The sequence below is a fragment of the Hipposideros armiger genome, unplaced genomic scaffold (assembly GCF_001890085.2).
Source record: "Hipposideros armiger isolate ML-2016 unplaced genomic scaffold, ASM189008v1 scaffold_202, whole genome shotgun sequence".
Classification (NCBI taxonomy): Eukaryota; Metazoa; Chordata; class Mammalia; order Chiroptera; family Hipposideridae; genus Hipposideros; species Hipposideros armiger.
In genome coordinates this window covers 490,505-516,760 of record NW_017731552.1, presented here as the reverse complement: position 1 = coordinate 516,760, position 26,256 = coordinate 490,505, and the positions used below count along the sequence as shown (strand labels likewise).

Genomic DNA, 26,256 nt, shown 5'->3' with positions numbered 1-26,256 from the left:
GCGTAGGCTGCAGTAGGGCTGCAGTGGGCTGCCATAAGTTACCATGAGAGGCCGGCAGCCAGCATGAGTGGCTGGCAGCTGGTGTGAGCTGCCATGAGCTGCCATGAGCGGCCGTCCAATGGCCGGCGACCAACTGCCTCAGCCGGGAAGAGTGGAATGCTCATGGGCAAGTGAAGCGACGTCCTCCATAGTTAGACTGAAGAACAAAAGGACAGCAACTTGTCTGTTCCCCTTCCCCGATTCCCCAATAAAATCTTTAAAAAAAAACACACACAAAAAAACTGATCTCATTTACTGCGTTTTTTGGCACCCACTTCAATTTTGTGCTCACCTCCCTCCCACACAGCTGAAAATTGTTTATTGTTTCCTCTCTCTGGTTCCATTTGTGGAGAGCATTATTTTATTCCTATTTATTTTGCACTCCCCCGCTACTTTTTTTTTTTTTTAGCAGAGGTTCACATTTTAACAAACTAGAAGTCCAGAGGGGTGACACAGCCCAGTAAACATTCACTAAATTGTTCCTGGCCTCTGTCCTAGGTGCTGAGAGAGAACGGGCTCAGAGCTCAGAGGAAGTCCCTCACTCCGCCTGGGTTGGCCAGGCTGGATGCCCACAATGACATCAGAAATATAAGTGTGGTGAGTTCAACCGTGTCCCCAAAAATGACATGTTTGAGTCCTGCCCTGCTCCCCCGCTGCCACCCCCCCCCCAGTACCTAGAAATGGGACCTTATTTGGAAATTAGGTCTTTGCAGATGCAGTCAAGTTAAGCTGAGGTCACACTGGAGTAGGGTAGGCCCCCAGTCCAGTGACTGGTGTCTTTATAGGAAGAGGGAATTTGGACACAGACACAGGGAGATGGCATGGAAAGACAAGGCAGACACTGGAGTGATGTGTTTACAAGCCAAGGACTACAGGCCACCACCAGAAGCAGGAAGGGCCTTTGCCTAGAGCCTTTGGAGGGAGCACGGCCCTCGGGCACCTGGAATTTGGACTCCTGGCTTCCATGGCCTTGCTCAAGCATAGAGGAGGCCTAGAATGGAAGGTGCAGGTTTCACTCCTGCTATCAGGTTCTCACAGGTCTGCAGTTCAGGAGTCCAAGTTCCCTGACAGACACAAACCTTGCTTTTGGGTGTGGCTTCCATATTTGCTTCCTGCAGCCCTGGGCCTATCTCCTTCCCCCAGAGCAGCCTTGGGGCTGATCACACCTGGCCTGTTGCCCTGTACATTCTAGAATAAACAGCACCTGGCCCATGGGAATTCCCCGCCAAGAACATTAGCCTGAGTAACAAAACATGGTCAAGATGGTGTCCTTGCAAGCCAGCCAAGGTCAGCTGCAAAGCCAGTTATTCGCGATCAGCTTTTGAACACATAGGAAAACAATAAAATAACAATAATCAGATTGGCTCCATGAAGACAGACTGCTTCATTCTATGTCCTCCATGCCTGGGACAGTGCTTACCACACAGTAGATGCTCAAAAAATATTTGTGAAATGAATGACCGAATATCTTAAACCCTTAGTTGGCCTATCAAAGTGACTTTGTTGCTATGCATGGCATTTTTAATCCATTATTTATTTAATCAGTCCCCCTATTGATGGATGGTTCATTTATTCCCCCCTCAAATGTTTATTCAGCACCTACTGTGCCAGGTGTGTAATAGGTGCTGGGGGTCCAATTAGTGATGTGCTGGAGCCCATGTGTATTGACTCACAAGAGTCACTATCAGGAATTTCGTGAGTGGACTATAGTGGGACTGCTTCCACCACAAGGGCTCTATTTTTATTTTCCAGACAGACTGTATAATCTCATGGAGAACAAAGCAGACAAAAATCCCTGCTCTCATGGTGTTTATATCCTAGTGCAGAAGACAGGCAGTAAACAAAATAAGTAGAAAAACATACAGTAAAACATAGATGCTATGGGGGAAAATAAAGCAGAAAGCTGGATAAAGGAATGCTGGGGGTGAGGTTATGATTTTATAATAATTAAAGTGCTCAGGGAAGGCTTCATTGAGGAGGTAACATTTGAGCAAAAGAGCAAAGGTTTCAACAAGGGAGTGAACAGTGATATTTGGAAGAAAAAAATGTTCCAGGTAGAGTGAACATTATGTGCAAAGGCTCTAGGGCAGGATCATGCCTGGTGTGTTGAGGAACAGCGAAAAGGCCCTTGTGGCTGGAGCAGTGAGAGAGGGGGAGAAAGGTAGGAGGTGAGCATGGGGAGGAAACGGGGCAGATCATGCACGGCCTTGTGGGCCGCAAGGAGGACTTGGGCTTTTACCCAAAGGAGGTGGGAGCCCTGGAGGGCTGAGGACAGAGGAGAGACAGGGCTGATTTGGGTGCTCACGGGCGCCCTCTCGCGACTGCTGTAGGATGTACAGACTGAGGGGGAAGAGAGCAGGAGCCAGTGGGTCCTGGGTGGAGAGGACTACACTAGTTCAGGTAAGTGATGATGGGGGCTGGACCCCAGAGGAGGCAGAGGCAGGGCTGTGTTTTTCCAGTTTCTTTTTGCCATTTCAAATAATGTTGCAATGAGTACTTCATTTTCACTTTTTTTTTTACACTGCTGCCAGATAACTTTGTCACAATGGATTTGTAGACTCAAAGGTTCCACATTTAAAAGTTAAAACACTTTTCAAATGTTTAACTTGGAAATACTCAAACACTAAGAATAGAAGTAGCCCTCCTTTTCCCCGCCACCTATTTTTCCAGTGGTTTATTATGAAAACTTTCAAATGTATAGAAAAGTTGAAAGAATTTTACAGTGAATTGTCATATGCCCACTGTTCACTTTCTCCAATTACTATTTTGCTATATTTTCTCTATTATATATCTATCCATCCTTGTATCCACTCATCAATATATCAAAATTTTTATGCATCTCAAAATAAGTTGCACACTTATTAGAATGTCTACTACCAAAAAGTGGAAAATAACACATGTTGGTGAGAATATGGAGAAATTAGAACACTTGTGCACTGTTGGTGGGAATGTAAAATGGTGCAGCCGCTATGGAAAACAGTATGAGGATTTTTTCAAAAGTTAAACATAGAGTAAGCATATGATCCAATAATACCACTCCTAGACATCCATCCCCCAAATTTGAAAATAGAGAATCAAATATACTTGCACACCCATGTTCACAACAGCATGGTTCACAGTAGCCAAAAGATGAAAACAACCTGTGTGCATCAACAGATGAATAGATAAACAAAAATGTAGTCCATCCAAACCGATAGATTATTATTCAGCCTTGAAAGGGATACATGCTACAACATGGATGAATCCTAAGGTCACTATGCTTAGTGAAATAAGCCAGACACAAATGGAGAATATTGTATGATTCCACTTTATGAGGTCCCTAGAGAAATCAAATTCATAGAGAATATAATAGAAGTTAACAGGGCCTGTGGCCACTGTGAATAATGCTATGAACATGGGTAGACAATTGTTTGAGTCCTTGCTTTCATTTTTTTTAGGTGTATACTTTTCTCATGTGGGTTTAACTTTTTGAGGAACCACCACACTGATTTGACATAGTCACTTAAAAACTCCCTTTTTCTTGTGTGGACAGCATCCTGGTGACAGCCAGTGGTGACTTGGACCCTCATAGGGGCTGTAAAAGCTGAGCGAAGTGACTGATTTAGACTCTTTCAGAGGTAGACTCAACAGGACTGTGGATGGACTGGATGGGGAGGCTAATGGTTAATGGCCGCTCCATCCCTCCACTTATTCATGTCAACAACCTTGTATTTATCCTTGACAAGATAAGACTCTTTCTCCCAAATTCCATATCCAATCCATCCGCAAATCCTGTTTTCTTTCAAAATTAACCCAGAATCCTACTGTCTATTTCTACCCACCAGCATGAATGATCCTCTTAATACCTAAGTCAGGGCATGTCGTTTCCCTGATTACGACACTCCAGCGTCTTCTCAAGGGTAAAGCCGGCAGGCTGTCTTGTCTTTAGGACCCATTTACTCCTCGGTAAATGAATAAATGAATGAACCTTTTCTTTTTTTTTTTGTTTTAATTCCTTCCCAGTCTCGCGTCAAGCCACGTCAATTGGACACGCCCTAGAGTTTGGACACGCCCCAGGTTGCTGCGCGTGCTCCGTCTCTAGCCACGCCCCCTCGGGGCTGAATCGGCACAAACCATTTTCACCTGTTGTACAAGGTCAGGAGGCAGCAGGAAATCTGTTCTGGGGAAAGGATAAACGTTGCCCTCTCCCTTTCCTGAGGAATGTCCTTAGACTCACACTGGTGTGGAAGTGTGAGCTATGGTACCGGTGCCGACTGACGCTCCTGGGCCTCCTCCCGCCGAGGAACCTTTGACGGGCACTTCCCCCCTGCGCCCTGCGTTTGGTGCAGTCCGGCCAGCTCACGTGGCCAGCAAGATGGCGGCCCCCAGAGCACACTTCGAGCGTCGCGGTTGGTGAGGCGGCGGCGGCGACCCATCCTGGCGGGCCCTGCGTTTCCGGAGTTCGTTAGGGCGTTCCGGCGGCGGGGAGCACGGTGCGGGACGCGGATCTGGCGGGCAGGTATGGGGTGGACGCTTCGTTGGGGGATCCCAGCTCTGGGATGTATTCGGTGGCGGTTTGAGGGTTCTTTTCCTGAGGGGTCTTGCGTCCCGGCAAGCTCTTTCCCGGGTTCTGGGGGTCATTCTCCGGGGATCCCTTAGCTGGGGACCCAGCGCATGTGTGTGTGGGGTCCCATGTCGGGCGCCTCCTTTCTCGGCGTTCTGAGAGAACGAGTTTGTGAGGGATCCGGTAGTCGGGGATCTGCGTAGACAGATCTTGAGGCATCCGGTACCTAGGAGTATCTTCCAAGGACAGGGATCCGGCGAGCAGCCCTAAAGGATCCCGTGTGGGGCATCCCCTCTGGGGGGTTGGGAGTCTAGTTACCAGAGATCTTTTTGTTGGGAATTCTTGTTTTAGAGAGGTCTCAAGGAAAGGGAGGATTTCCAGGATCTAGGTCTCCTCTTCTTCTATACCTTACTAATTCATCTTGTCTGTCTCTGAGACCTTCACAGGTATGAACGGATTCCCACATTCTGCGTTGGTTGGGGACTGATCCCCTCAACCTCACATACACACCTTGGTCCCCCATCCCACTGAAAAATGGGCCTCAGGTGTGAGCTGCGGGCTTTGAGGTGATAGGTGTGCCCTCCCTTGTCCTCGTGAGCACAGAGGCATGTGTCGGCTCCCTGCAAAAATATTTAATACTAGCTCAGGTTTATTAAGTGGGTACTGGGTGGCAGCGGTTGTGCCCGGCACCCTATTGTATGACCGTAACTTCAGCACAGTAACTCGGTGAGGTTCTTGTGCCCACTTCAGCCCGTTTTACAGATAATACGGATTTGTACTGTGTACAAAGTGCTTAGAGGTGTGCCTGGCAAGCAGATGTTCGATTCCTCAACAAATATTTATCAAGGGCCTGTCAGGAGTCCTGAGTCCCACCTGCCCTTGACTTGCTGTGGCACACTCCTGGCTTCTGTGGATTCTGATGATCCCTCTTTCAGGTGACCTCTCTTTTGATGGTCACCTATGCTCAAACAGCAGCACCTCTCTTATTAAACCCCGGGTAGCCCTGCTGATGCTGCTGGGAGCCAGAGGGCTGCTGGCATGCTGCAGCCTGCTTGTCATGTTTATGAAGCGGCCACGAGGTCCTCATTGGTCTAGAGGACTGAAAGGGAACCCTCCTCCCAGCTGTGTCGTTTCATCCATTCAACACAGTGGCTGTGGTTTAGAGCTCGATTCTGGAGCCTAGACTCTTGGATTCATAACTTCATGATGTTTCTAAGCAAGTCATTAATCTCTCTGTGCTTCTGTTTCCTCTCCTGTAAAATGGTGACAATCCTAGTGCCTGTCTCATCGGGTTATGGTGAGGATTAAACAAGTTCATGATGTAAAGCGCTAAGAAGAGGTGCCTGGCACATAGTACATGCTCTGCAAATGCCAGCTGCTGTTACTGTTAGGGTTATTGTCCTTGTTGAGGACCTCCTGTGTGCTGGGAGTATAGCAGTGACTAAGAGAGACTCGTTCCCTGCCTTCAGAGTTCTAGTGAGCAATCAGACTGACCATAACCTAAAAAACATCCGGTATCTAGTGGTGGTAAGTACTTCGAAGAAAGATAAAGCAGAACAAGGAAAAGAGATGGAGGAGCAACATTGAAGATTGTGATCATGGAAGGTTTTCCTGAGGCGATGACATTTGAGACTCAAGGAAGTGAGAGTGAGCATGGGGGCATTTTGGGGAGAGTGTTCCTGAGGGAGACAACAGCTCATGCAAAGGCCCTGGTGCAGGATTGTGCCTGGTGTGTCGGAGAACTGTGAGGAGGCCTGTTTGGTGGAGTGGAATGAGCAAGGGGGAGAGAGGGAGGAAGTGAGGGTGTGGAAGGGACAGGGGCAGGTCACACAGGGCTTTTGGGACTGTCAAGGATTTTAGAGTAATGAGGCACCATAGTATTTTGCATGGCAGTCACATGGTCTGGTTTATATGCTGAAAGGATTCCTGTGTCAATTACCTGTGCTGTGTAACAAATTACAGTGCTTCTTATGACCTATCTACCCTCAGAAGTCACATTGTCTTTCTTCCATATCCTGTTCACACAGGTCAGCCTATTCATTGTAGGAGGGGGCCTTAAGGGCACTGATACCAAGAGGTGGGGGGGTTGGGGGCCATCTTGAGGACCAGCTACCACAGTCCCTCTGGCTGCTGTGTGGAGAGCAGACCAGTGGAGGTCATTGCTGATGTATAGGCCAAAGGCCCAAAAAGGGAAAGTAACTTAGGTAGGGCGACACAGCAAGTGGGCGGGGCCAGAGTCAGACTGTCAACCTAGATGCCCAGGTGGGGTAGAAAGCCACCCCACCAGGTCCTAATTTAAATGAACAAATCAGTGAGCATGAGAAGGATGCCTCTAACCTGGCATTTTGGTTTTCCGTCATAGGTTCTTGTGCCGGAGAAAGGCTGCGGAAGGAAACAGGTAGGCGCTATGGTAACGGAGCAGGAGGTGGAGGCCATTGGGCAGACACTGGTGGACCCCCAGCAGCCCCTGCAGGCCCGCTTCCGGGCACTCTTCACACTTAGAGGGCTTGGCGGCCCGGCCGCCATCATCTGGATTAGCCGGGCCTTCAGCGATGACTCTGCCCTGCTCAAGCACGAGCTTGCCTACTGCCTGGGCCAGATGCAGGACCGCCGGGCCATCCCTGTGCTGGTGGACGTGCTGCGTGACACCTGCCAGGAGCCCATGGTTCGCCACGAAGCAGGTGAGTGGCAGGGGTGAGGGCGTGTTCACTCACTCACACATGATCCAAACCAGGGCTCAGCAAATGTGCAGGTAGTAAAGATTTTCAGTCCTGCCAGACAGTCTGTTGCCACAACTCAACTCTGCTATTACAGCATAAAAGCCACCATAAACCAGTCAACAGATGGGTCTGGTTATGTGCCAGTAACTTGATGGACGCTGAGATTTGAATTTCATATAATTTTCACATGCCGTGAAATATTATCCCCTTGATTAAAAAACAGGTGGTGTGCTCTGTAGACTGCCAACCCGGTATCTGTTTCATGCATTCATTGGACAAATGTTTTTTTAAGTTTATTTTTTTAATTTGTATTTGTATTTTATTTTATTGGGGAATTGGGAGAGGGGAACAGTGTTGGGAAATTGGGGAAGGGGAACAGCCAAGTTGTTGTCCTTCAGTCTTCTTTCTGGAGGGTGCAGCAAGCTCAGCTCCGAGTCGCGCTGCTCATCTCAAGGTGCTGTGTTCAGTTAATTGTGGGTGGGCATAGCCACCACCATCCCATGCAGGAGTTGAACCGGCAGCCTTGTTAAGAGCACGCGCTCTATCCCCTGAGCCACCTGGGTGGCAGCTCAGCTCAGGGTGCCAAGTTCAGTCTTTAGTTGCGGGCGGACATAGCCCACCACCATCTTGAACAGGCAACCTTATTGTTAAGAGCACATGCTCTCACCAGCTGAGCCATCCTGCCACCTGTTGGCAGCTCAGCTTGGGTACAGCTCACTGGCCCATGTGGGAATCGAACCGGCAACCCTGTTGCTCAGAGCTTGCACTCTTTTTATTTTTTATTTATTTATTTTTTTTAGCTGAGCCATCCTGCTACCTATTGGCAACTTAGCGGCAGCTCAGCTTGGGCCAGGCATCGAACTGCTGTTGCTCAGAGCTCAAACTCTTGAGCGAGCTCTTAACCAACTGAGCCACTCGGCCGACCCAGAGCTTGCACTCTTGAGCAAGCTCTTAACCAACTGAGCCACTTGCCGAGCCGGACAAATGTTTTTATTGAGCACCTGTTGCGTGTGTCCCCCGAAGTGCCCAGGGCCTTTCCCAGCCAACCAATCAACAGGGGCTGTGTCTCGTTTTTCTCAGGGGAGGCCCTGGGGGCCATCGGGGACCCGGAAGTTCTGGAGATCCTGAAGGAGTACTCCACCGACCCTGTTGTGGAGGTAACGTGGCTGGGCCCTCCTTTCCCTGCCGCCGTCTGCACCAGCCTTGACCCTGGGTCTGGTTGCCGGGGCAACTGCTTGGATAGGGAGTCAGGAGAGAGGTGGCAGTCAGGAGGTGCAGGCTGCTACCCCATTGGGCAAACTGAACACTTCATTCCCACCAAAATCTGCCCTGCTTGACCAGCCTGTCCCGGGCCTCGAGCCGTCCTGACCTCTCTGTCCATCTCTTTCGTGGCTTCTTATCTCCTTTAGGACAAAATCCCAAGTCTACACTGTGGCTGGTAGGCCCTAATAGTCTATCCTTAACGCTTGACCATCTGTGGCTAGCTCGCCCTCAGCCGGTTGGCTCTCCCCTGATGGGTCTGGCAGGTCCTGCCTCAGTGTTTTTGCACTGGCTGTTTCCACCTGACTCATTCTCTCACTTGGTCCCAATGTCACCTCCACACAGAGCCCCTCCCTGGCCCCCTCTGTCTCCCTCATCCCTTCCTAATCACCCCTACAGGATGGGGACAGGCCCACCACCATGTCCCCAATGGTCACCTGTCACCCCTTTCCCTACAGGTGGCTGAGACGTGCCAGCTGGCCCTCCGGCGGCTGGAGTGGCTGCAGCAGCTCAGTGGGGAGCCGGCACCAACTGGACCCTACCTCTCAGTGGACCCGGCCCCACCAGCCGAGGAGCATGATGTGGGGCGGTTGAGGGAGGCACTGCTGGATGAGGCCCGGCCGCTCTTCGACCGATACCGAGCCATGTTTGCCCTGCGCGATGCGGGTGGTGAGGAGGCTGCCTTGGCACTGGCTGAGGGTGAGGAGGGGTCCCTGGGCAAGGCTCAGTGGCCATGTCTGTGACATGGAGAAACTCGTCCCAGGGGACATGCCCCCTGAGCTCAGCTCCCAGCACTTCCTCACAGGCTTTGCACAAATTAACTCATCCACAGAGGCTGGTGGACACTCTTATTCCTCCCATTCTCCATGGAGGTAACTAAGGCCCAGAGAGGCAGAGAGACTTGGCTGAGGGCACACAGCCTGTCAGCGAGCAGCATAGTTGGGATTTGAAACCTCAGCAGCCTGACTCTAGCATCCTTCACCCTTTCCTGTAATTATTACTTGTCTCTGCCCTTCAAGTGCCCAGCCCTGGATCCCTGAGTGTCCCCACCTGCCCTGATGGTACCGCCCAGCCAGTGACCTCTCTGCCCCTTCCCTCCCACAGGCCTGCACTGCGGCAGTGCCCTCTTCCGCCATGAGATCGGCTATGTCTTGGGCCAGCTGCAGCACGAGGCGGTGGTGCCCCAGCTGGCAGCTGCCCTGGCCCAGCGAACTGAGAGCCCAATGGTGCGACATGAATGCGCTGAGGCCCTGGGAGCCATTGCCCGGCCCGCCTGCCTGGCTGCCCTGCGGGCTCATGTGGCCGACCCTGAGCGCGTGGTACGGGAGAGCTGCGAGGTGGCCCTGGACATGTATGAGTATGAGACGGGGCCGGCCTTCCAGTACGCTGATGGGCTGGAGCAGCTGCGCCCTCCCCTCTCCTAGAGCCTGGCCCTGGGCCTCTCCCCTGCAGGACTTGGCACATGAACCATGTGGGTGTCAATTGATCTCACTTTCCCAGCTCCCTGGACCTGTCTGCTTGGTGGGATCATGGCCACTTTTGCATCTTGAGTCCCCGTGGGGCCAGGCTGAGGTATCTGCTGTCCCGCTATCAAAAGGCTTAGCACAGGGCTGCAGTGCATGGGGCAGGATGTCAGTGTGGGAAGGAGGGCATGCAGGGGTGTGGCTGTGCTCTGGGGAGCTTCTTCAGGAGTGAGGGGGTGCAGGGAAAGGCACTGTGGGGGCATCTGTCCCAGAGGGCCTGGGCAAGGTGGGGAGGTGGCCCCTAGGTGGGCTGGGCTAGGGACTCGGGCTGGGGAGGGTCAAGCAGGCCCCTGGTCATTGTTTAAGTAGAACATTAAATTATTTTTGCCAAGTGATGACTCTGAGTGTGTAGGGGGGGCTGCAGGGGTTGGGTCAGCTACTCAAGGAACGTGTCTTAAGTGACTTGGGGAGGGTGGGGGAGGATGTTTGCAGAGCTCAGCTCTGTGATCTGCTTGCCCTGTGCCTGACGTGTGACTGACAGAAGCCCCTGTCCCTGCTTCACCACCTTTCCCAGGGGGAATATCTGTCCAGTCAGCCCCCTCCAAGGGGGGTCAGTTAGGGAAGCAGCCCTTGAGCCTGGCCCTCCCAAGACCCTCATGGGGACATAGAAGAAGGGGTTTGGTGGTATGGCTAAGAGCCTGGGCTATACGTTCCCATCCCAACTCTTCCCTTCCTCCCGGTGCAGCCTTGAGCAACCCATTTATGGCTCTATGAAACCAGCCTAGCAACAACCTCATTTCAAATGTGGCACATCATCGTTTCTGCTGCTTTCTCTTTGAGTCAACAACAACCCTCCTGGAGATGGAGGGGATTCTGTGAGGGCACAGGTACCAGGAAGTGGGGTCCTCAAGCACCATGACTACCTGTTTATTTTTTTTAAAGATTTTATTGGGGAATTGGGGGGAGGGGAACAGCGTTGGGGAATCGGAAAGGGGAACAGACAGGTAGACAAATTGCGATTTTTGTTCTTCAGTCTAGTTGAGGACATTGCTTCACTGGCCCATGTTGGTATGATCATTGTGCTCTTCCCGGGTGAGGCAATCGGTCGCTGATCATTGGTTGGCTGCTCTCAGTGGTTCCCGGCAGCTCACACCGGCTGCCGGCCACTACGCTGGCTGCTAGCCACTCACGTAGTTCCAGGCAGCCCACTGCAGCTTACACCATCGCCCAGCGACACAGCAGCCAAGCTCCAGGTCGAGCCGTTGTGCACCTTCTTAGCTGTAGAGGGCGAGCATCACTGGCCCTCAATGTGGGAAATGAACCGCAGCCCTGCTGCTCAGAGCTGGTGCTCCCAAGTGAGCTCTTAACCAGCTGAGCCACTCGGCCGACCCATGACTACCTGTTTTTACTACAATCTCTTCTTACAACCCTTCTGACACCAAATGTATGGGTTTTGCACAGCAAGCAATTCTCCCATTTCTCTGCAGACACCAGCTGGGTGTCCTGCAATTCAGTTCAGTCCTGACACTAACGACCCAGAATTAGCACAGACCCCCCAGTTTCAGGGTGCAGCTCCCCAGGACCACCTGCACTTCAGACAGGCCCCAAGCCCAGCTAGGCCTCCCATACTTTTGACCAACTGGGGTTCCCACCACCCCCTCACATTTGAGGATTTGCTAGAACGGCTTAACAGAACTCAGGAAAGCACTTTACTTACCAATTTCTTGTAAAGCACACAGATGAACAGGCACACGGCGAGGTCAGGAAAGGTCCCCAGTGCAGGAGCTTCTGTCCCCGTGGAACTGGGGCACACTTCCTTCCTAACACGTGGAAGCTCCCCAAGGCTTTGCATTCAGGATATTACGGAGGCCTGTTAAGTCATCACTTGTGGGTGATCAGCCCCAGTGCTGCCCCATGTTCATTAGCATATGCTCAAGTGTGGTGGGAGAGGCATATTAAGAACCACAAAGGGGCCCTTTCACCCTCATCACTCAGGAAATAACAGGGTTTTAGGAGCTTGGTTTCAGGAACCTGGATGAAGACCAAATATACATTTATCTCAGTGTCACAGGCACGCTTCCGGCACCAGCTGCCTGAGCCCCTCCATTTATGCACCAGACCCCAGTCCCTGTCGCTAACTAGGCTGTCACTGCAGCCATTCTCCATTCTCTCATGTTTTCTCTCTTTACCCATCAGCACAGGTGGTCATTTCTTAAAAACAAGGGAAAAAACCCACAGCCCCTCCTGACCCCACTGTCATCCAGCTCTCGCCCCTATTTTTCTCTGTTGTTCTTGATGGTAAAAGCCCAAGGAAGAGTTGTCAATTCTCATCAGCTCCCATGCCACTCTCTTCTCGCTCATAAACCGGCCCCAACCAGGTTCTGCATTTCCTGTCCCCAGAACTGTCCTTGCCCGCAGGTGACCTCCCAGTGTCCAAATCTGGTGGTCACATCTCAGTCTCTGTCCTCCCGCTCCCAGCAGCGTCTGACCCGGCTGGTCCCCCTTCCTCCTGGGAACTCCTCAGGGCCCAGCACTCGCCTAGCTTCCCTCCCACCTCTCAGGGACTGCTCAGTTCCCCTCTCCCTCGTTGCTCAGGGCTGGATCCTGTGGTTTCTTCTTTCCCCGAACTACGCCCCTCCAGGTCGCCTGTTTCACTCTGGGGGCTCCAACCCCGCACTACGCCTGATGACACCCACAGTCCTGTCTCCATCCCGGGGCTCCCCTGAGCTCCACACTCGGGGTCCAGCTGCCTCTCGACATCTCCACTTTGATATTGATAAGGCACCCCAAACCCAGTATGTCCTTACAATTCCTCGTTACCTCCGAAGTTGCTCCTCCTACAGGAAATGGAAACTCCATCATTCCAGATGCAGCCTACAAACATTCAGGTGTGACCAGTTTAAAATCTATCCCAGATCGGCCCACTTCTTTCCCTTCCTCAGCTTCCACTCGGGTCACCTGGAGCAGCTCAGTTCCCTCCTCCCTGGTCTCCCCCTGATCTGTCCTCCCCTAGCAGCCATCAGAGGGTGCCTGTAAGCACCCAAGTCAGGTCCTATCCCTCCTCTGCCCACAGCCCTCCAGGGCTCCCACCTCCTTGGGTTAAAAGTCCAAGTCCTCCCTGTAGCCCTCAATGCCCTGCACGAACTGCCCCCCCCATCCCCTCCCTGCCCTCGCCTCCTCCCTCTCGCCGCCCTCTCTCCCCCTCACTCACTCTGCTCCTGCCACACGGGCCTCCTCACTGTTTTTCCAATGTGCCAGGCACAGTCCTGCCTCAGGACTTTCGTACAGCCTGTTAGTTCCCTCTGCCTGGAGCACTCTTCCCCCTGGTTCTCCCATAGCTGGTTCCCTTCCTCCTCTGGGTCTCTGCTCAAGTGTCATTTGGTATGGACCTGGCTACTCTGTTTTAAACTTTAATTCCCCTTCAAACAGTGCTATCCCCTTAGATCAGCGGTTCTCAACCTTCCTAATGCCACGACCCCTTAATACAGTTCCTCATGTTGTGGTGACCCCCAACCATAAAATTATTTTCGTTGCTACTCTGTAACTGTAACTTTGCTACTGTTATGAATTGTAATGTAAGTATCTTTTTGTTTTCCGATGGTCCTTGGGCGACCCTTGTAAAGGGTCGTTCTACCCCCAAAGGGGTCGCGACCCACAGGTTGAGAACCGCTGCTTAGACCATGGTCTCTGTCCCCCACCTCCACCCCATACCACTCTTCACTTTCTAATCCAATACATCATTTACTCTAAGGTTCTGTTTTACTCAGTCCCTCTTCCCACTTTGAATGTCAGCTCCATGAGGGCAGGGATTTTCCCAGGAGAGGGAACAGCCAGTGCAAAGACCCTGAGGTGGGGGTGGACATGCAGGGTGGCAGCTGGTATGGCTGGAGCAGAGCCAGGGCCAGGGCCAGTGGGCAAAAGTGATTTGTGATGTGATTCATCCAGGCAGATGGTGGCCATAGGGGAGCCCTAATCTTCTTACCCAAAGCCCCTTAATACTTCCGCTGCATGGGTCATGTCCGGGCTGCTCCCACTCTAGGTGGCCACCATGCCGGAGCTGGCAGACGAGGAGGGGACCCAGGGCTGGACCCAGGCCCCGCCGCTGTATGAGGAGTACCGCCCGCCGCCACTGGATGCCATCCGCCTGCCTAGGTATGTGCTGTACCTGCTGCTGGCTGCGCTCCTGGTGGTGGTCGTGGCCTATGCCATTGTCGGGCATCTCATCAAGGACCTCGCCCACGACCTGACTGGTGAGCCCCAACCCACCATGAGCCTGGCTTGGGAGACTGCTGGGCCACTGGGGGGTCCAAGGGCCTCTCCCAGTCAGGGAGGGTGGGAAGATGGGCAGAGAACCTGGGGAGGCCAAGGGCCTCTATGGGGTCAGTGCAGGGGGCAGAGGGTGGACAAGGCCCAGGGAGGCGCCTCATCAGCCTCCTGCCGCAGACTGGGCCTTCGGCCCGAAGCCGGACCGGGAGGATGACGCCCCCAGGGAGCTTTGCCCGAGCCTGGAGAGTGAGGATCTGGAGCAGCTGGACCTCCAGCTGGCCCTGGCCTGGCGGAATGACGAGGACGCTGGCGTGGGCGATGAGGGCGCCCCTTCAGTAGCCCCCACCTGGGCCCCCTACCGTCCCTCCGTCGCCTTCAAGGACCCACCCGTCCGAAGCTCCTTCTGGAGGCTGGACTGAGCCGGGCACTGCCCTTGGGCCTGTGACCCTGACGCCAACCCCTTTGGCGTTGTAGAGATGACCTGTGCTCAGAGTCCTTTCTCCACTGATGTGCCCTGTCGTGCTGGAGGACATTCTTGGCTGGCAGGTTCTGGTGGCTGGACACTGGCTGTTTCCACACTCCTGCTCCCCGCAACTCCCAGAGCCTAACCCCACCCATCCTCCATCAAGCTGTCAGTAGTCTGTAAACCAAGTACACCAAGAAGACTTAAAAAAATAATTGCCAGCCCTTACCTAGTGCTTAGTATGTACCTGCTATTGTGCTGAGTAAGTGGGCCCCCCACTTCCAAATCTTCTCCACCCACATCTCCCACCTTATTCCTGTCTCTGCTGCTCGGCCGCTGGATCTGTCTGTCTCTGGCGGTCCTGACTTCCCAACCAGCCTGAGAGCTCCTGGAGGACAGCGCCTGAGACTTCCTTCCCTTTTAAGCTTTGCACAGGACAGGGCATTCAGAAGGCACTCCATAAATGTGTGTGCAATGATGCTGGCATCTCCTTAGCCCCCAGGGGACACTGCAGAGTTCTCACAGGCCTGGAGGACCAGGCCCTCCCTCCCCCTGGCCTTCCTGTCATGTGCCTGGGCCGTGGCTGTCCTGTGTCAGCTGGGGCGGGGTCCCCCTTTGCCTGGGCAGGGCCCCCTATCTAATCAACCCAGGGACCAAGGTTGATGGGCAGGAAAGCCTGGAGCCTGAGTCATCAGCTGCCGGGCTGTCCTGCTCTCCAGCCACATCGGAGATGGCTGGTGGGCACGTGGCCCATTTCTTTCAGTCCCTGTGTTTACCCCTCAGTAGCTGTGGGTCCCCAGGGGTAAGGGAGCCAGGAAGAGGCAGCATATGCTAGTGGTGACAGAGACCCAGGGTCAAACCCAGTTCTGCCTATTTCTGTATGACCTCGGGGCTCCTGGCCTCCCTGAGCCTTTGTAAAATGGAGGTGGCAAGTTTTGTGGGGTGTTCAGAGAAGAAACATAGTATGTGAAAGCACTGAGCCAAGCCCAGGCCCATGAAGGAAATTCAGGGCAATCTCAGTGCAGCTCCTGTGGCAGGGAGCATGGCTGACCTCAGGGCAGGTGGTCGTGGGCAGGCACAGGGGCCGCGCTCCCCAAGTTAATCATTGTACCAGGTTCAGAGTCTTCCCTCCCAGGGGGAGGGAGGGATGCCAACCAGGTGGGGTGAAGGGAGGGCCTGCCCCTGCTCCAGACCCACCTGTGCCTTATCAGGGGCTGGGCAGGGCCTCGCCCAGCCAAAGAGGACAGCACCCACCTGGACTGTGCACTCGGGCTGCTGGCTCCTCCGTAGCCATGGGGACCCTGGAGACCCTTTTCGTGCTCAGCGCCCTGTTCCTCTTGCCTGCGGAAGCCCAACAGGGTAGGGCTCCCGCCTCCCGGGTGGTGGGGTAGGGAGGGGTCATGGGGATGGGCTCCCCATCTCCCCATTTTCAATAATGAAAAACTGAGGACTCTGAGAAGAGGGGGCAGGCAGAAGAGAAAAGGGATCAGGCCCCTCTTGGAGCCCTGCTCCCCAAGGTGAGCTCCTTCTCTAAAACCCAGCCCCTTTCCAAGACCCCATCTGTCTGAGCAACCCTGGCTCCCTTCTTCCTCTTACTTTGGGGGGTAAAGTGTCTCTGAATCCCACCTCCCCCCCACCTTTCAACAGCCACAGAACGCCGCCTGAAGCCGTGGCTGGTGGGCCTGGCTGCTGTTGTGGGCTTCCTGTTCATTGTCTTCGTCCTCATGCTGGCCAACCGCATCTGGTGCTCCAAAAGGAGGTGGGAGCCCCTCTGCACACCCCGAAGCTGCCTGTCCCTGTGCCCCCTTCCCCATCCCTCCCCCTCCCTAAAGTGCTGGGCACCCCCTCCCACTTCCTGATCCTCTCCCCAGTTCCCTGCTGCTCCTGAGACCCCAATCCCACAGACCAGCACAGCTGTGCAGCCCACAGCCTCTTTGCTTCCTGGAGTTCATGACCCCCAGTGGGGGTGAGGCTATCCCCACCTCCTGCCCTTCACCCATCCTCACCCCCTGTCTCCCTCTCTCCTACAGATCTGAGGATGAGGAATCCATGTTCAGAATGGAGACCCACCTATACCAGGACATGGACCTGAGGTACTGCCTGTGTGAGCATGTGCAGACATGTGTGGGGGTCAGGGGTTCTGGGTGGGTGTGCACAGATGACCTCTTCCTGTCCTTGAACACCTCAAGCACATTCCTGCCCCAGGACCTTTGCACTTATTGCTCTGATTGGAACCCCTTTTCCTGTATCTTCTGGCTGGCTCAGATGTTTCCTTCTCACAGAAGCCCACCCTGACCACCAGCCTTCCTGACACTGTGTCCCACAGCCGTGTGTTCAGGATTTGGGGGAGAAAAGGCTTGGTGACAGGAGCACAGAACTGGGAGGGGAGCAGCTTGGCTGAAAGATTCTCAGCTAAGCCCAAGATGTGCCTGATGGAGAGGTGTGGACCTGACTGACTGCTTTGTATAAGACCCATCTCAGCCCCACTAAAATGTGATTCCTACTCCCAGGATGTGCTGAAGGGTCTAGGTCCCACATGATTCTACATTGGTAGTTTCTTCCCTTTTTCATCCCTCCCTCCCTCCTTCCCTTCTTCCCTCCATCTGCCTACCCAATGTTCACCCTCCAACCATCCATCATTCATCCATCAATTCACCTGCCTATTAGTCCATTGATCTATCCACCCATCTACCCTGCCATCCATTGATCTATCATTCTCTTCTTCCTCCAGTTCATTCACTTACCTTCCCATTCATTTATTCATCCTTTCATGCAGCTATCCATTCACCTAACTACTTTTCTACCAATCACCTATCCATCCATCCATCCATCCATCCATCCATCCATCCATCCATCCATCCATCCATCTATCCTTCCAGCCAGCCATCCCTCCACTCATCCATCTGTATATGCATGGGACAATTGAGCTTTAATTTCTGTCTTTGTGAAATGGAAACAACAAGGCTACCTTGTTAGGGCTGTTTTGAGAATTCAATGAAGATACTTTCTATAAAACACTTGTCACAAGGCCTGGCACAGTAAGTGTCCATTAAATGGGAGTGTCTCTGTTTCTTATTGTGGTCTGGGGCTTTTGTGTCCCTACAGTAAAGAAGGCAAGAAGGAGAAGAATGAAGAGAAGCAGGAAAAGGCCAAGAAGCAAGGAGAGAGCAACTTGGGGCTGGAACTGGAGGAAAATGAGGAGCCCAGAGACCAGGGGAAAGACAAGAACACGGCCATGTGAACACTGTCTGCCCACCTCCTCCAGGCAGACCCCCAGAGATGCCCTTTCCACACCCTATAATCAATGACTGGGACCTAAAGCCATCGAAGTGACTGGTTTGGAATACAGGGCAGGCCCTCCCTGCCCCTTCTTTGCACCTTACATGGTCTCTGTGTACCCTCTTTCCTTATTTGTTCTGCCTGGTGATTCTTCTTGTACTTGGTTATGGAGAAACTCCCAAGCCCCCACAATATCATGACTCCCCCTGCTTCTACCCACTGCCTAGTTTCTTTTCCCTCTGCCTGATCTCTCTTGGCCAGAACCTCCTCCTTCCCACAAAGCCTCAGGACCAATATGAGCCAGGGGCTACCTCATGAGGACCTGCGTTAAAGAATCGATCACAGCCCTTTAAAAGGGCTCCTGTCCTCTCTTGGGACTGTTTCCCCCTGTGGGCAGTAGCTTTTGGTTTGGGGGCAATGCCCGGACAGGTATGGAAGATCACATTGCACAGATGCGCTGGGCAGAGTAAACACTCCCCCTGCAATCTTGATTTTGCCGGACTTTGAGCCCTGAGAGCAATCTCCTGGGAAAGCCTTGTTCCCTCCTCCCCGGTGGTTTGGGACATGTGACTCCATTTCTGAGAACTGGGTCTTGGAGTGTGGGGGGGCGTGGGTTCCTGCATTTTCTTGGGAAGAAACAAGCATTTTCTCCTGTTTCCAGCCTCCCCCTTTTCCTCACTTTCTCTGGATCTTGGACCTTGCCCTGGATGTTAACTATTTCTTAATAAGTTAAATATTCTTAATGAGGTCTTTGACAAAGTATGGCGTTTGGGGCTCTGTTCTGGAGCCCATAGCTGGAGTGGGGTGGGGTGGTAGGATCCTGCCCAAAAAGCTCTGTCTGAGAACACTTCCAGGATTGTCCACCAGGGGGCGGAAAACCATAAATACTCAAAGAACGCACATAATAAACACCCTAATTGATGCTCCCACTGAACGCCTGGCATCTTTATTCTCTCTCAGTCTCCGTCAGTACCTAACTAGTCCAATTTTCCAGCTGAAAATCCTAAGGCTTAGAAAGAGGGAAGCCACTGGCCAGGTCTCCCTAGCTGTTGTTGGCAGAGCTGGGAGGGATGCTCAGGGTGCCCAAAATATGGGAGCCTTTGCAGGCTGTGGCTAGAGTCAAATTTGGAGGTTCAGGTCCTAGGATGGTGAGTGAGGGTTGGGGTGAAAGGTATTCTTTCCTCAGTGTGGTTCCTACCTGGGAGGACTGCTCCTCTGCAGTGCTATATGGCCCCGAGGAAGTGACCTGACATCTCTGAGCCTTAAGCCGGCTCTTCTGCAAAGGGAAGACGAGTTCTGACCACTAGTGTGAGGCTTGAAGGAGGCATCGGGGCTTAAGAGCCATTGCAAGACCTGGCACATAGTAGGTGCTCAGGACATGAGTTCCCCACGTTTCCTGAGCCTCCCCCTTTCAGGGCTCTGGCTGTGGGGAGTGAGGTGGTCAGAGTAAGCTTCAGGGAGACAGGGTGCTAGGATGCTTGGGACCCTGGGCTTCTCCCCAGGGAGCCTGGAACCCAGGGAAGGGAGCCCCACCCCACCCCCCACTTCCTGCGGTGGTGCCGGCCACACCCTGCCCTGGGGTGCTGTCCACTTCCTCCTCCATCAGGGCTGCACCTCAGAACCTCCTGGGCAGGGGCGAGGACAGAAGGACCAGGATGGACAGATTCCGGATGACTCCCGGCGGACTCTCCCTTCTGGCAGCTCTGGTTCTGTGGCCAGTTCAGGCCCAACCCTGTAAGGCCTAGGTGAGGGGGCAGAGAGCCAGGAAAAGGGGGGAGCCCTAACCTGGTGGCCAGGCTGCTGACCCCACTCTGCTCCCTCCCGCAGTGGCCCAGAGGAAGCCATGGCTGGTGGGGCTGGGGGCCACTCTGGCTTTCCTCTTCTTCATCTTCATCCTCACAGTTGTCTACGCTGTCTGGTGCAGTGAGTCTCGGGACAGGTAGGCCCCATCCTCTCTGAGCCGCTCCGTCCCTGACCCTCTCCCCTCAGAGCCCCTCGCTCCATTGGTCCCTAGCCTCTCTAAGCCCCTCTCCTCTCAGCCTCCTCCGAGGAGGCAGGGGTGGGGGGAAGGGGGTGATTAATTCTTTGATTCAGAATCAATGGGGGCCTCATAATCTTGCTGACTTCCCTCCTGACTACCTACTTACCAAATGAGGTGGCTTCTTCACAGAAAACCCTATCCCTATACTTGTGTGCGCTTCAAATGGGATCTGTAGTCTTTATCACCTCGCCTCTCACCCTATCTATTTATCCATCCTCCTATTCACATCCCCTTATCCATCCATTTATCCATCCACCCATCCAACCCTCTCTCTTTCCAGCCATCCATCATCCCTCTCTTCTTCCTTCCTCCCCTCCTCCCTCCCTCCATCATCCATCCCGTCTGTCCATCCACCCATCCATCTACCTTCCTACCACCCATCCACAGTCCATCTGTTCATCCATCCACCCACCCACTCATTTACCTCTGTACCCATCAATTGGTCCGTCTCCATCTCTACCCATCCACTCACCCAATTTTGAGATCCAGGAAACCAGAGAGACCAGATGTTAAGAGCACGGTTTGGGCTCATGTAACGCAAGCCTGGGCTCCAGCACTTCCTTCCTGTTTAAACTGGGAAAGTGTCCCCACCTGCCTGAGTCTCCACATCCCTTTCTGGACGATGGGAACAACAAGGGTGCAGGACTTAGAGGTTCTGGAACCCTGTAAGTCCTTACTAAATTGGGCTATCTGGGTCCTTCTTGTCTCCACAGTAATAAAGAGAAGGAAGGGGAGACTGTGAGAAAGGAGGAAAAGGAAGGAGAGGCCAACTGGGGGCTGGAGCTGGAGCTGGAGCTGGAAGAGAAAGAGGAGCCTTCAAACCATGCAAGAATGGTGAGCTCCGCATGAAGGCTTCCTGCTCACCTCTTCCAGGCAGCCCCTAGGGATGCACTGATACCTGCTCTGCACCCTATAAGCAAAGACCTGGTCCTGGCATGCGAAATGACTCCACTAGGGTAGTGTCCCTGAATGAAGAAGACCCAGGACCCACCCCAAATCCCTCCTAGAGGGCTCTTTGCATGTTACCTAGGCATTACACACCCCCTCCCCAAGCTTGGTCTTCACCTGGTAATTCTCAAGCTCGGAGGGCACCCCTGGACAAGGAGCTCACCACATCCCCGAGATCCCCACCATCTCATATCTCTACCCAGTCTGCACTGCAGCCATCTTCTTAACCCACTGCCTGGTTTCTTTTCCCACCTGATTTCTGCTGCCCTTTGGAGTTCATCATAGAATCCAGCTCTTCTCCTGCTCTCCTACCTCTAAGATCTTTCGAGGCCCTGTTCCCATGAGTCCATAGGCCAACCCCTTTCCTGGCCTCGGTTTGTGTCTCTGCCACATGGGGGCTGGGGGAATCGCCATCACATCCTGCTCAAGCCCCCTTTCACTGGCAAGAGGGAAGGTGGGGAGAAACCGTGCAAATAGTTCTGCCAGTCTGCAGGACCCAGGGCAGAGCCAGCCCTCCTCGTGCAATCTCCCTTTTGCTGCTCTTGACCATGAACTTTGAGCACCAGGCTGTTTCCTGGCAGATGAGGGCCCCTCCCACTATATGCTGAGTTTCAGGGCCCTGTTCTAGAAGTTGTAACACCCAGGAGCTGGGTGTGGGGGTGCACAGCGTCATCACCCCACTCTTCCTATCCTGCATTCCTGGTGGTGGCTCCACAGAGAGAGTTGGGAGTCCCAACTTTCTAGCTGTGTGGCCTGGGGCAAGTAACTTAACCTCTCTGTGCCTAAGTGTCCTGTTCTGTAAAAAGAGAGGAAAATAACTATTTCTTCATGTCTTCATGAGGATTAAATGCAATAATGTCTACAAAAATCCTGAGCACAGAACCCAGAGCCCAAAAAGCATCTAATAAATGTCAGCTTTTGTTACGCTGAAATGAAGATTGGGCAGAGTGAATGAACCTTCCCCCTTAGACTAGGGGGATTCTGAAGGTCAGAGGGTGTGTTTTCAGACCACAGCTCTGGGAGTGCAGGAACTTTCTGCCTCCTCTCTTTTGTGTCCAGTCTGGGGGTTCCCAGTGGGCGGGGTGCTGGGGAGGGGAGGGAAGGGAGAAGGGGATGTTTGGGAGGGAAGGGAGAAGGGGATGTTTGGGCGGGACTTCCCCACTAGGGGGCGTCTGGAAATTTTAGGGGGCGTCTTTTGGGTTGTCACAAGCCAGCCCCCTTTTATGGCATTTAGTGGGGACCCAGGGATGGCAAACAGCCTGCAGTGCTGGGACAGCACCCCAAAGCAAAGAACTGCTTCATCCTAGGGGCCAATGGCTGAAAAACAGAGGTTTTCCTTGAGGTCAAAGGCCAGACTGACTCCCCCAACTGGACTTAGCTCCGACCCTGCTGAGGGCCCCCCCCACAACTAAGCCCCCTCCGGCTGAGCACCCCACCAACTGAGACCCCTCACTCCGCAAAAGCAGCTCCTGCGAGTGTCCCCCTTTCTGGCTGCGGGGAAAGTCTGGACCGTGGGTGTGCGGGCGGGGGCCTCCTGCTGACCTCTCCCCCCAGAATCTCATTTCTGGGTCCAGGTCCTCGGTCCGCCCACAAGGGGGCTCAAGAAAATCGAGGCTGAGGGCAGGAGCAAAGGCCCATCCTAGGAGTGGGGAGAGGGTTGGAGCCATCAGGGGCATTGCGGTGGGCGTGGGGTGGGGTTGGAGGGAAGGGACGGACCTGGCCCCAGAGCTCACCCAAAGTCACCATCTAAAGCAGGTGTCTCCCTCTCAGCACTGCTGACATTCGGAGTTGCACTGTTCTCCTTGAGGGGCCGTCCTGGGCACTGTGGGGTGAGCAGCATCAATGGCCTCCACACACTTGATGCCAGTAGCTTCCCCAGTCATAACCACCACAGATGTCCCCAGACATTGTGGAATGTACCCTGGGGACATTTGAGCTAAAGGTCTCAGAACACCTGCCAGCTTACCCAGAGTATTGGGGCCAGCCTGCTTCCAGCCCCTGCCCCTTCATCTTCTTCCCTTCACTTTGGCACAGAACACAAAACAGCCGGCACTGAACACAGAAAGGAGGACCCGAGACAGCCAGAAAGAGTCGAAGCATAGCTTGTTTAATTTTTATACATTTTTTTTTGCCTTTTATTTAATCTTTTATGGAACCCCCCCTTTCCTTTTTTTTTCTTTTTTTCTTTTTTTTTCTTTTTTTTTTTTGCATAGGGAAACAAACAAAATAATAACAGCCAGTCACTTTCTGTAAATGGTACTTAGGCGCGTCCGCGGAAACCGAAATGACTGCGTAATATACAGGTTATGATGGGAGTATGATGTGCGGGAGCAGGGTGGGTGAGCCGGAGGGGAAGAAGGATGGGCCCAGATCTGCCCAGAGGTCCCCTTAATCCTGTCCCCACACTGGGGGGTTGTGGGGGGGAGGACGAGGAGAGGACGAGGTGGGCAGCAGACCCAGCCCACACCTTCTCTCAGACTTGGGTTCATGAGCATGGGGTGTATGTGTCTGTGTGTTACCTGGTGTGTTAGGCAAGCAGAAAGCAAGAAATAGAGTAAACTATCCTGGTAATATCAGTAAAATACAAAATGAGGAAAAAAAACCTCAAAAAATATCTCAGAGGGAAAAGAAAATGAACAGCAACACCACCAAAAATAGGAAGGAAGGAAGGAAGGAAAGAAGGAAGGAAGGAAGGAAATTCAATCTCACTCCCTCCTCCCTGTTGCCCCCCACACTATGTGCTCTGTCCCTCTGACATTTTATTTTTTATTATTATTATTATTTTTTTAGCTGAGCCATCCTGCCACCTGTTGGCAGCTCAGCAGCTGCTCAGCTCGGGCTGGACTCGAACTGCTGTTGCTCAGAGCTCAAACTCTTGAGCGAGCTCTTAACCAACTGAGCCACTCGGCCAGCCCTCCTCTGACATTGTTTATCTTTCCCCATTGTGGGGTCCTGGGGGGATGGGAGGGCAGAAAGCTGGGGGCAGGGACCAGGACCCCTGGACTTGAATGGGGCTTTGGTTTTATTTTGGGGGGGAGGGCCTGGCTGGCACCCAAGATGGGAGAATCAACAGAAGTGTCAAGGCATCTTGGGAGTGGGATTTGAGGGTTCCCAACTAGCGGGGGACTGGGAAAGCTCCCCTCCCTTTTCCAGTGGGTCCTCTGCTAGCCAGTGAATGGAGGGCTGTTGGGAGGGCGGTAGGTTTGGGGGTATGACTTCTTTCCCCTTCCCCAGCCCTTATTTCTGTTGGATCCCACCTCCTCTTTCCTGAGGCCTTGGGCCCCCGCCCCTGGGGAGCAGAGGAGGAGAACCCCAAAGCCACACCAGCAGACATGTGAGGCACTGCTTGGGAAGTCTGTTTTGGTATCGCTGGCAACAAGTCCTGCTGGTGTCACTTTGAGTCTGTGTCCCTGCCTGGGGGGATGTGGGGGAGGGGGCGCCTCGGGGGCCAGCTGGGATCCCATTCATTCTGAAATGTTTAGAAATGGATGGATGGGGGGAGGCTGTGTCTTTAGGAGGTGGGACTCTCAGGAAGTGTCCAAAGGCGCAGAAATGGGGAGACAGGAGGAGCAGAGGAAGCCGGATTTGAGGATGGATCTCTGGAACCTCTCTCTCAACACCCTCCAGAAAGCAAGTAAAAATCAGGGCCTGAGAGAGAGAATCCAGGCCAAAATAAAAAAGTAGCCACTGTATAATCTGTATTACAAGAAAAAAAATTCCAAAAATGTATATATATATATATAGTATAGCCCTACACTGGAGGTCAAAGTACCATTGGAGAAGCCGGAGCGGGGAGGGGGTCCGTGTACTGTCTCTTCTGGAGGGCTGCACGGTTGCTCCTGGCCCCGGGGTCCTAACTGGCCACTGTCCAGTCAAGTCTGCCTGCCCCTGGAACTACTGTCTCTGGGGAAAGATAGAAGGTTCTGGAGCAGGGAGGAGGATGCATGGGGCTCAGGCTGGAATTATCTGCTGCTTGGGGAGCTGCCGCAGCCCCCAAGTCTCCTTTGGGGTTCCTTTTGGGTCTGATTGTCTAGCTCAAGGTGGGAATCAGAACTCAGCCAGAAGCTGGGTTCCAGACCTGGGTATAGGGGACCGCGGGCACCCCTGTTCTCAGTCAGATAGGGCTGAGTCTCTGAGAGACCTCTCCACCCTGGTCGTTATCTAGTGCTCTCATCCAAGAAAGGGATGGGGGCAATCTGTGTATTTTGGGAGGCCTTTCTATTATTTTCCACAGCATGAGCTGGACCCCAGGGTCAGGTTGGGGGGCTTTGTATGGGTGGGGATGGATGAGTGGTGAGTGATGGCAGGCTTAGGAAGGGATAGGGTTTGAGATGTCAGTTTCATACATGTAAAAACAAACAAACCACAAAAATCAACCCAATACCCTGTCCCCCATCCCTACCTCGGGGCATGAACCCAAACTACAGAGATGGGTCAGGGGTCTGGCTCCTGGTCTTTCTGCCTTGTTTTGCCTGTGGTGAGGGGCCTGGGAATTTTGACCAACAGGGATCCTGTTGCTTTTCAGAGAAATGGGAACAACCCTGGGATAACGTACTGGCTGGGAAGGATGTGCCTAGAGCACTGAAGAGATCACACAGCTGGGGCAATGGAGGGGGCAAGGTAGGGTGCAGGTCATGGAGGGACAAGACGGTCCCAGCAAACCCCTTGGGGAGGAGTCCCCTAGCCCTCTGCCACCGGCTGCTCCCCACTTCTCTGGGGGGCAGGGAGAATAAGAACCAGATATCATCAGCCACATGAAAACTGACACACATGGCCTTGGGCTCTTTGGCCAAGAGACAGTTTAAAGGGCAGCATCATGGCCAGCTGAGGCCGATGTCTGGGCTCTCCCTCTGTCCCAAGGCTTGCTGAGGTGTCTTCTGGGAAGAAAATATAGATGAGCATAAGATGGTGGATGAAAGCTGGGACCTTTCTGCAAAGCCCCACCCTGCTCTGGAGACAATTCTAGTCTGGAGAGGGGGCAGCAGGCAGACGAATGAACGGGGGCTTTCCTCTGCCTGGTGTGTTCCCACAGGAGACGCTAGGGGGAATCCAGGTAGGGGCTGGAGGTGGTGGTGGCCTGAGGTTGGAGAACCCAGCCCTTTGGTCCTCCCTGCCCAGACACCACGCTGTCTGTTATTGTCTCATCTTTGGTTGAGTTAAAGGCAAAGGAAATTAGAATTGAAAAAAAGAAAAAGGAAAATGAGAAAATAATAAGGAAAAGACAACAGCATAGC

General features: G+C 53.3%; 3 protein-coding genes across 9 annotated transcripts; all 3 read left to right on the top strand.

The window, feature by feature from the left end:
- Positions 1 to 4,165: 4,165 nt before the first annotated feature.
- Positions 4,166 to 10,406, top strand: DOHH (deoxyhypusine hydroxylase). Of its 4 annotated transcripts, none has more exons than XM_019653317.1 (5): positions 4,166 to 4,537; positions 6,945 to 7,263; positions 8,383 to 8,459; positions 9,021 to 9,231; positions 9,667 to 10,406. In XM_019653317.1, exons 2-5 carry the CDS (start codon positions 6,990 to 6,992, stop codon positions 9,984 to 9,986), a joined length of 882 nt encoding a protein of 293 aa, XP_019508862.1. In that variant the 5' UTR covers positions 4,166 to 4,537; positions 6,945 to 6,989; the 3' UTR covers positions 9,987 to 10,406. The 4 variants fall into 4 exon arrangements, with proteins under 4 accessions (XP_019508862.1, XP_019508858.1, XP_019508857.1 ...); XM_019653313.1 differs by having other exon boundaries at positions 4,169 to 4,511; positions 9,021 to 9,261; positions 9,667 to 10,404; XM_019653312.1 differs by having other exon boundaries at positions 4,169 to 4,537; positions 9,021 to 9,261; positions 9,667 to 10,404.
- A 947-nt stretch (positions 10,407 to 11,353) lies between these two features.
- Positions 11,354 to 18,962, top strand: SMIM44 (small integral membrane protein 44). 3 transcript variants are annotated; one of them, XM_019653303.1, is made up of 5 exons: positions 12,878 to 12,913; positions 14,065 to 14,275; positions 16,402 to 16,513; positions 16,785 to 16,847; positions 17,860 to 18,962. In XM_019653303.1, the coding sequence occupies exons 1-5, from the start codon at positions 12,893 to 12,895 to the stop codon at positions 17,993 to 17,995; spliced, it is 543 nt and encodes a 180-aa protein (XP_019508848.1). In that variant the 5' UTR covers positions 12,878 to 12,892; the 3' UTR covers positions 17,996 to 18,962. The 3 variants fall into 3 exon arrangements, with proteins under 3 accessions (XP_019508849.1, XP_019508848.1, XP_019508851.1); XM_019653306.1 differs by lacking the exons at positions 12,878 to 12,913; positions 14,065 to 14,275 and adding an exon at positions 14,715 to 16,113; XM_019653304.1 differs by lacking the exons at positions 16,402 to 16,513; positions 16,785 to 16,847; positions 17,860 to 18,962 and adding an exon at positions 14,469 to 16,045 and having other exon boundaries at positions 11,354 to 12,913.
- A 615-nt stretch (positions 18,963 to 19,577) lies between these two features.
- Positions 19,578 to 22,381, top strand: LOC109388549 (small integral membrane protein 24-like). 2 transcript variants are annotated; one of them, XR_002125233.1, is made up of 3 exons: positions 19,578 to 19,778; positions 19,861 to 19,972; positions 20,788 to 20,826. XR_002125233.1 is itself a non-coding variant. In XM_019653307.1 (3 exons), exons 1-3 carry the CDS (start codon positions 19,689 to 19,691, stop codon positions 20,921 to 20,923), a joined length of 327 nt encoding a protein of 108 aa, XP_019508852.1. In that variant the 5' UTR covers positions 19,578 to 19,688; the 3' UTR covers positions 20,924 to 22,381. The 2 variants fall into 2 exon arrangements, 1 of the variants encoding a protein (XP_019508852.1); XM_019653307.1 differs by having other exon boundaries at positions 19,578 to 19,767; positions 20,788 to 22,381.
- The last annotated feature ends 3,875 nt before the right edge of the window (positions 22,382 to 26,256 follow it).

Bases quoted from the DNA above. Each gene is read 5' to 3' on its own strand.
- DOHH (XM_019653313.1), top strand. From the start codon at position 6,990: ATGGTAACGGAGCAGGAGGTGGAGGCCATTGGGCAGACACTGGTGGAC. The intron at 7,264-8,382 runs GTGAGTGGCAGG...CGTTTTTCTCAG, and splicing joins CATGGTTCGCCACGAAGCAG to GGGAGGCCCTGGGGGCCATC. The intron at 9,262-9,666 runs GTGAGGAGGGGT...TCCCTCCCACAG, and splicing joins TGCCTTGGCACTGGCTGAGG to GCCTGCACTGCGGCAGTGCC.
- SMIM44 (XM_019653303.1), top strand. From the start codon at position 12,893: ATGCAGCCTACAAACATTCAG. The intron at 16,514-16,784 runs GTGGGAGCCCCT...TCTCTCCTACAG, and splicing joins ATCTGGTGCTCCAAAAGGAG to ATCTGAGGATGAGGAATCCA. The intron at 16,848-17,859 runs GTACTGCCTGTG...GTGTCCCTACAG, and splicing joins TACCAGGACATGGACCTGAG to TAAAGAAGGCAAGAAGGAGA.
- LOC109388549 (XM_019653307.1), top strand. From the start codon at position 19,689: ATGGACAGATTCCGGATGACTCCCGGCGGACTCTCCCTTCTGGCAGCT. The intron at 19,768-19,860 runs GTAAGGCCTAGG...TCCCTCCCGCAG, and splicing joins GCCAGTTCAGGCCCAACCCT to TGGCCCAGAGGAAGCCATGG. The intron at 19,973-20,787 runs GTAGGCCCCATC...TTGTCTCCACAG, and splicing joins TGCAGTGAGTCTCGGGACAG to TAATAAAGAGAAGGAAGGGG.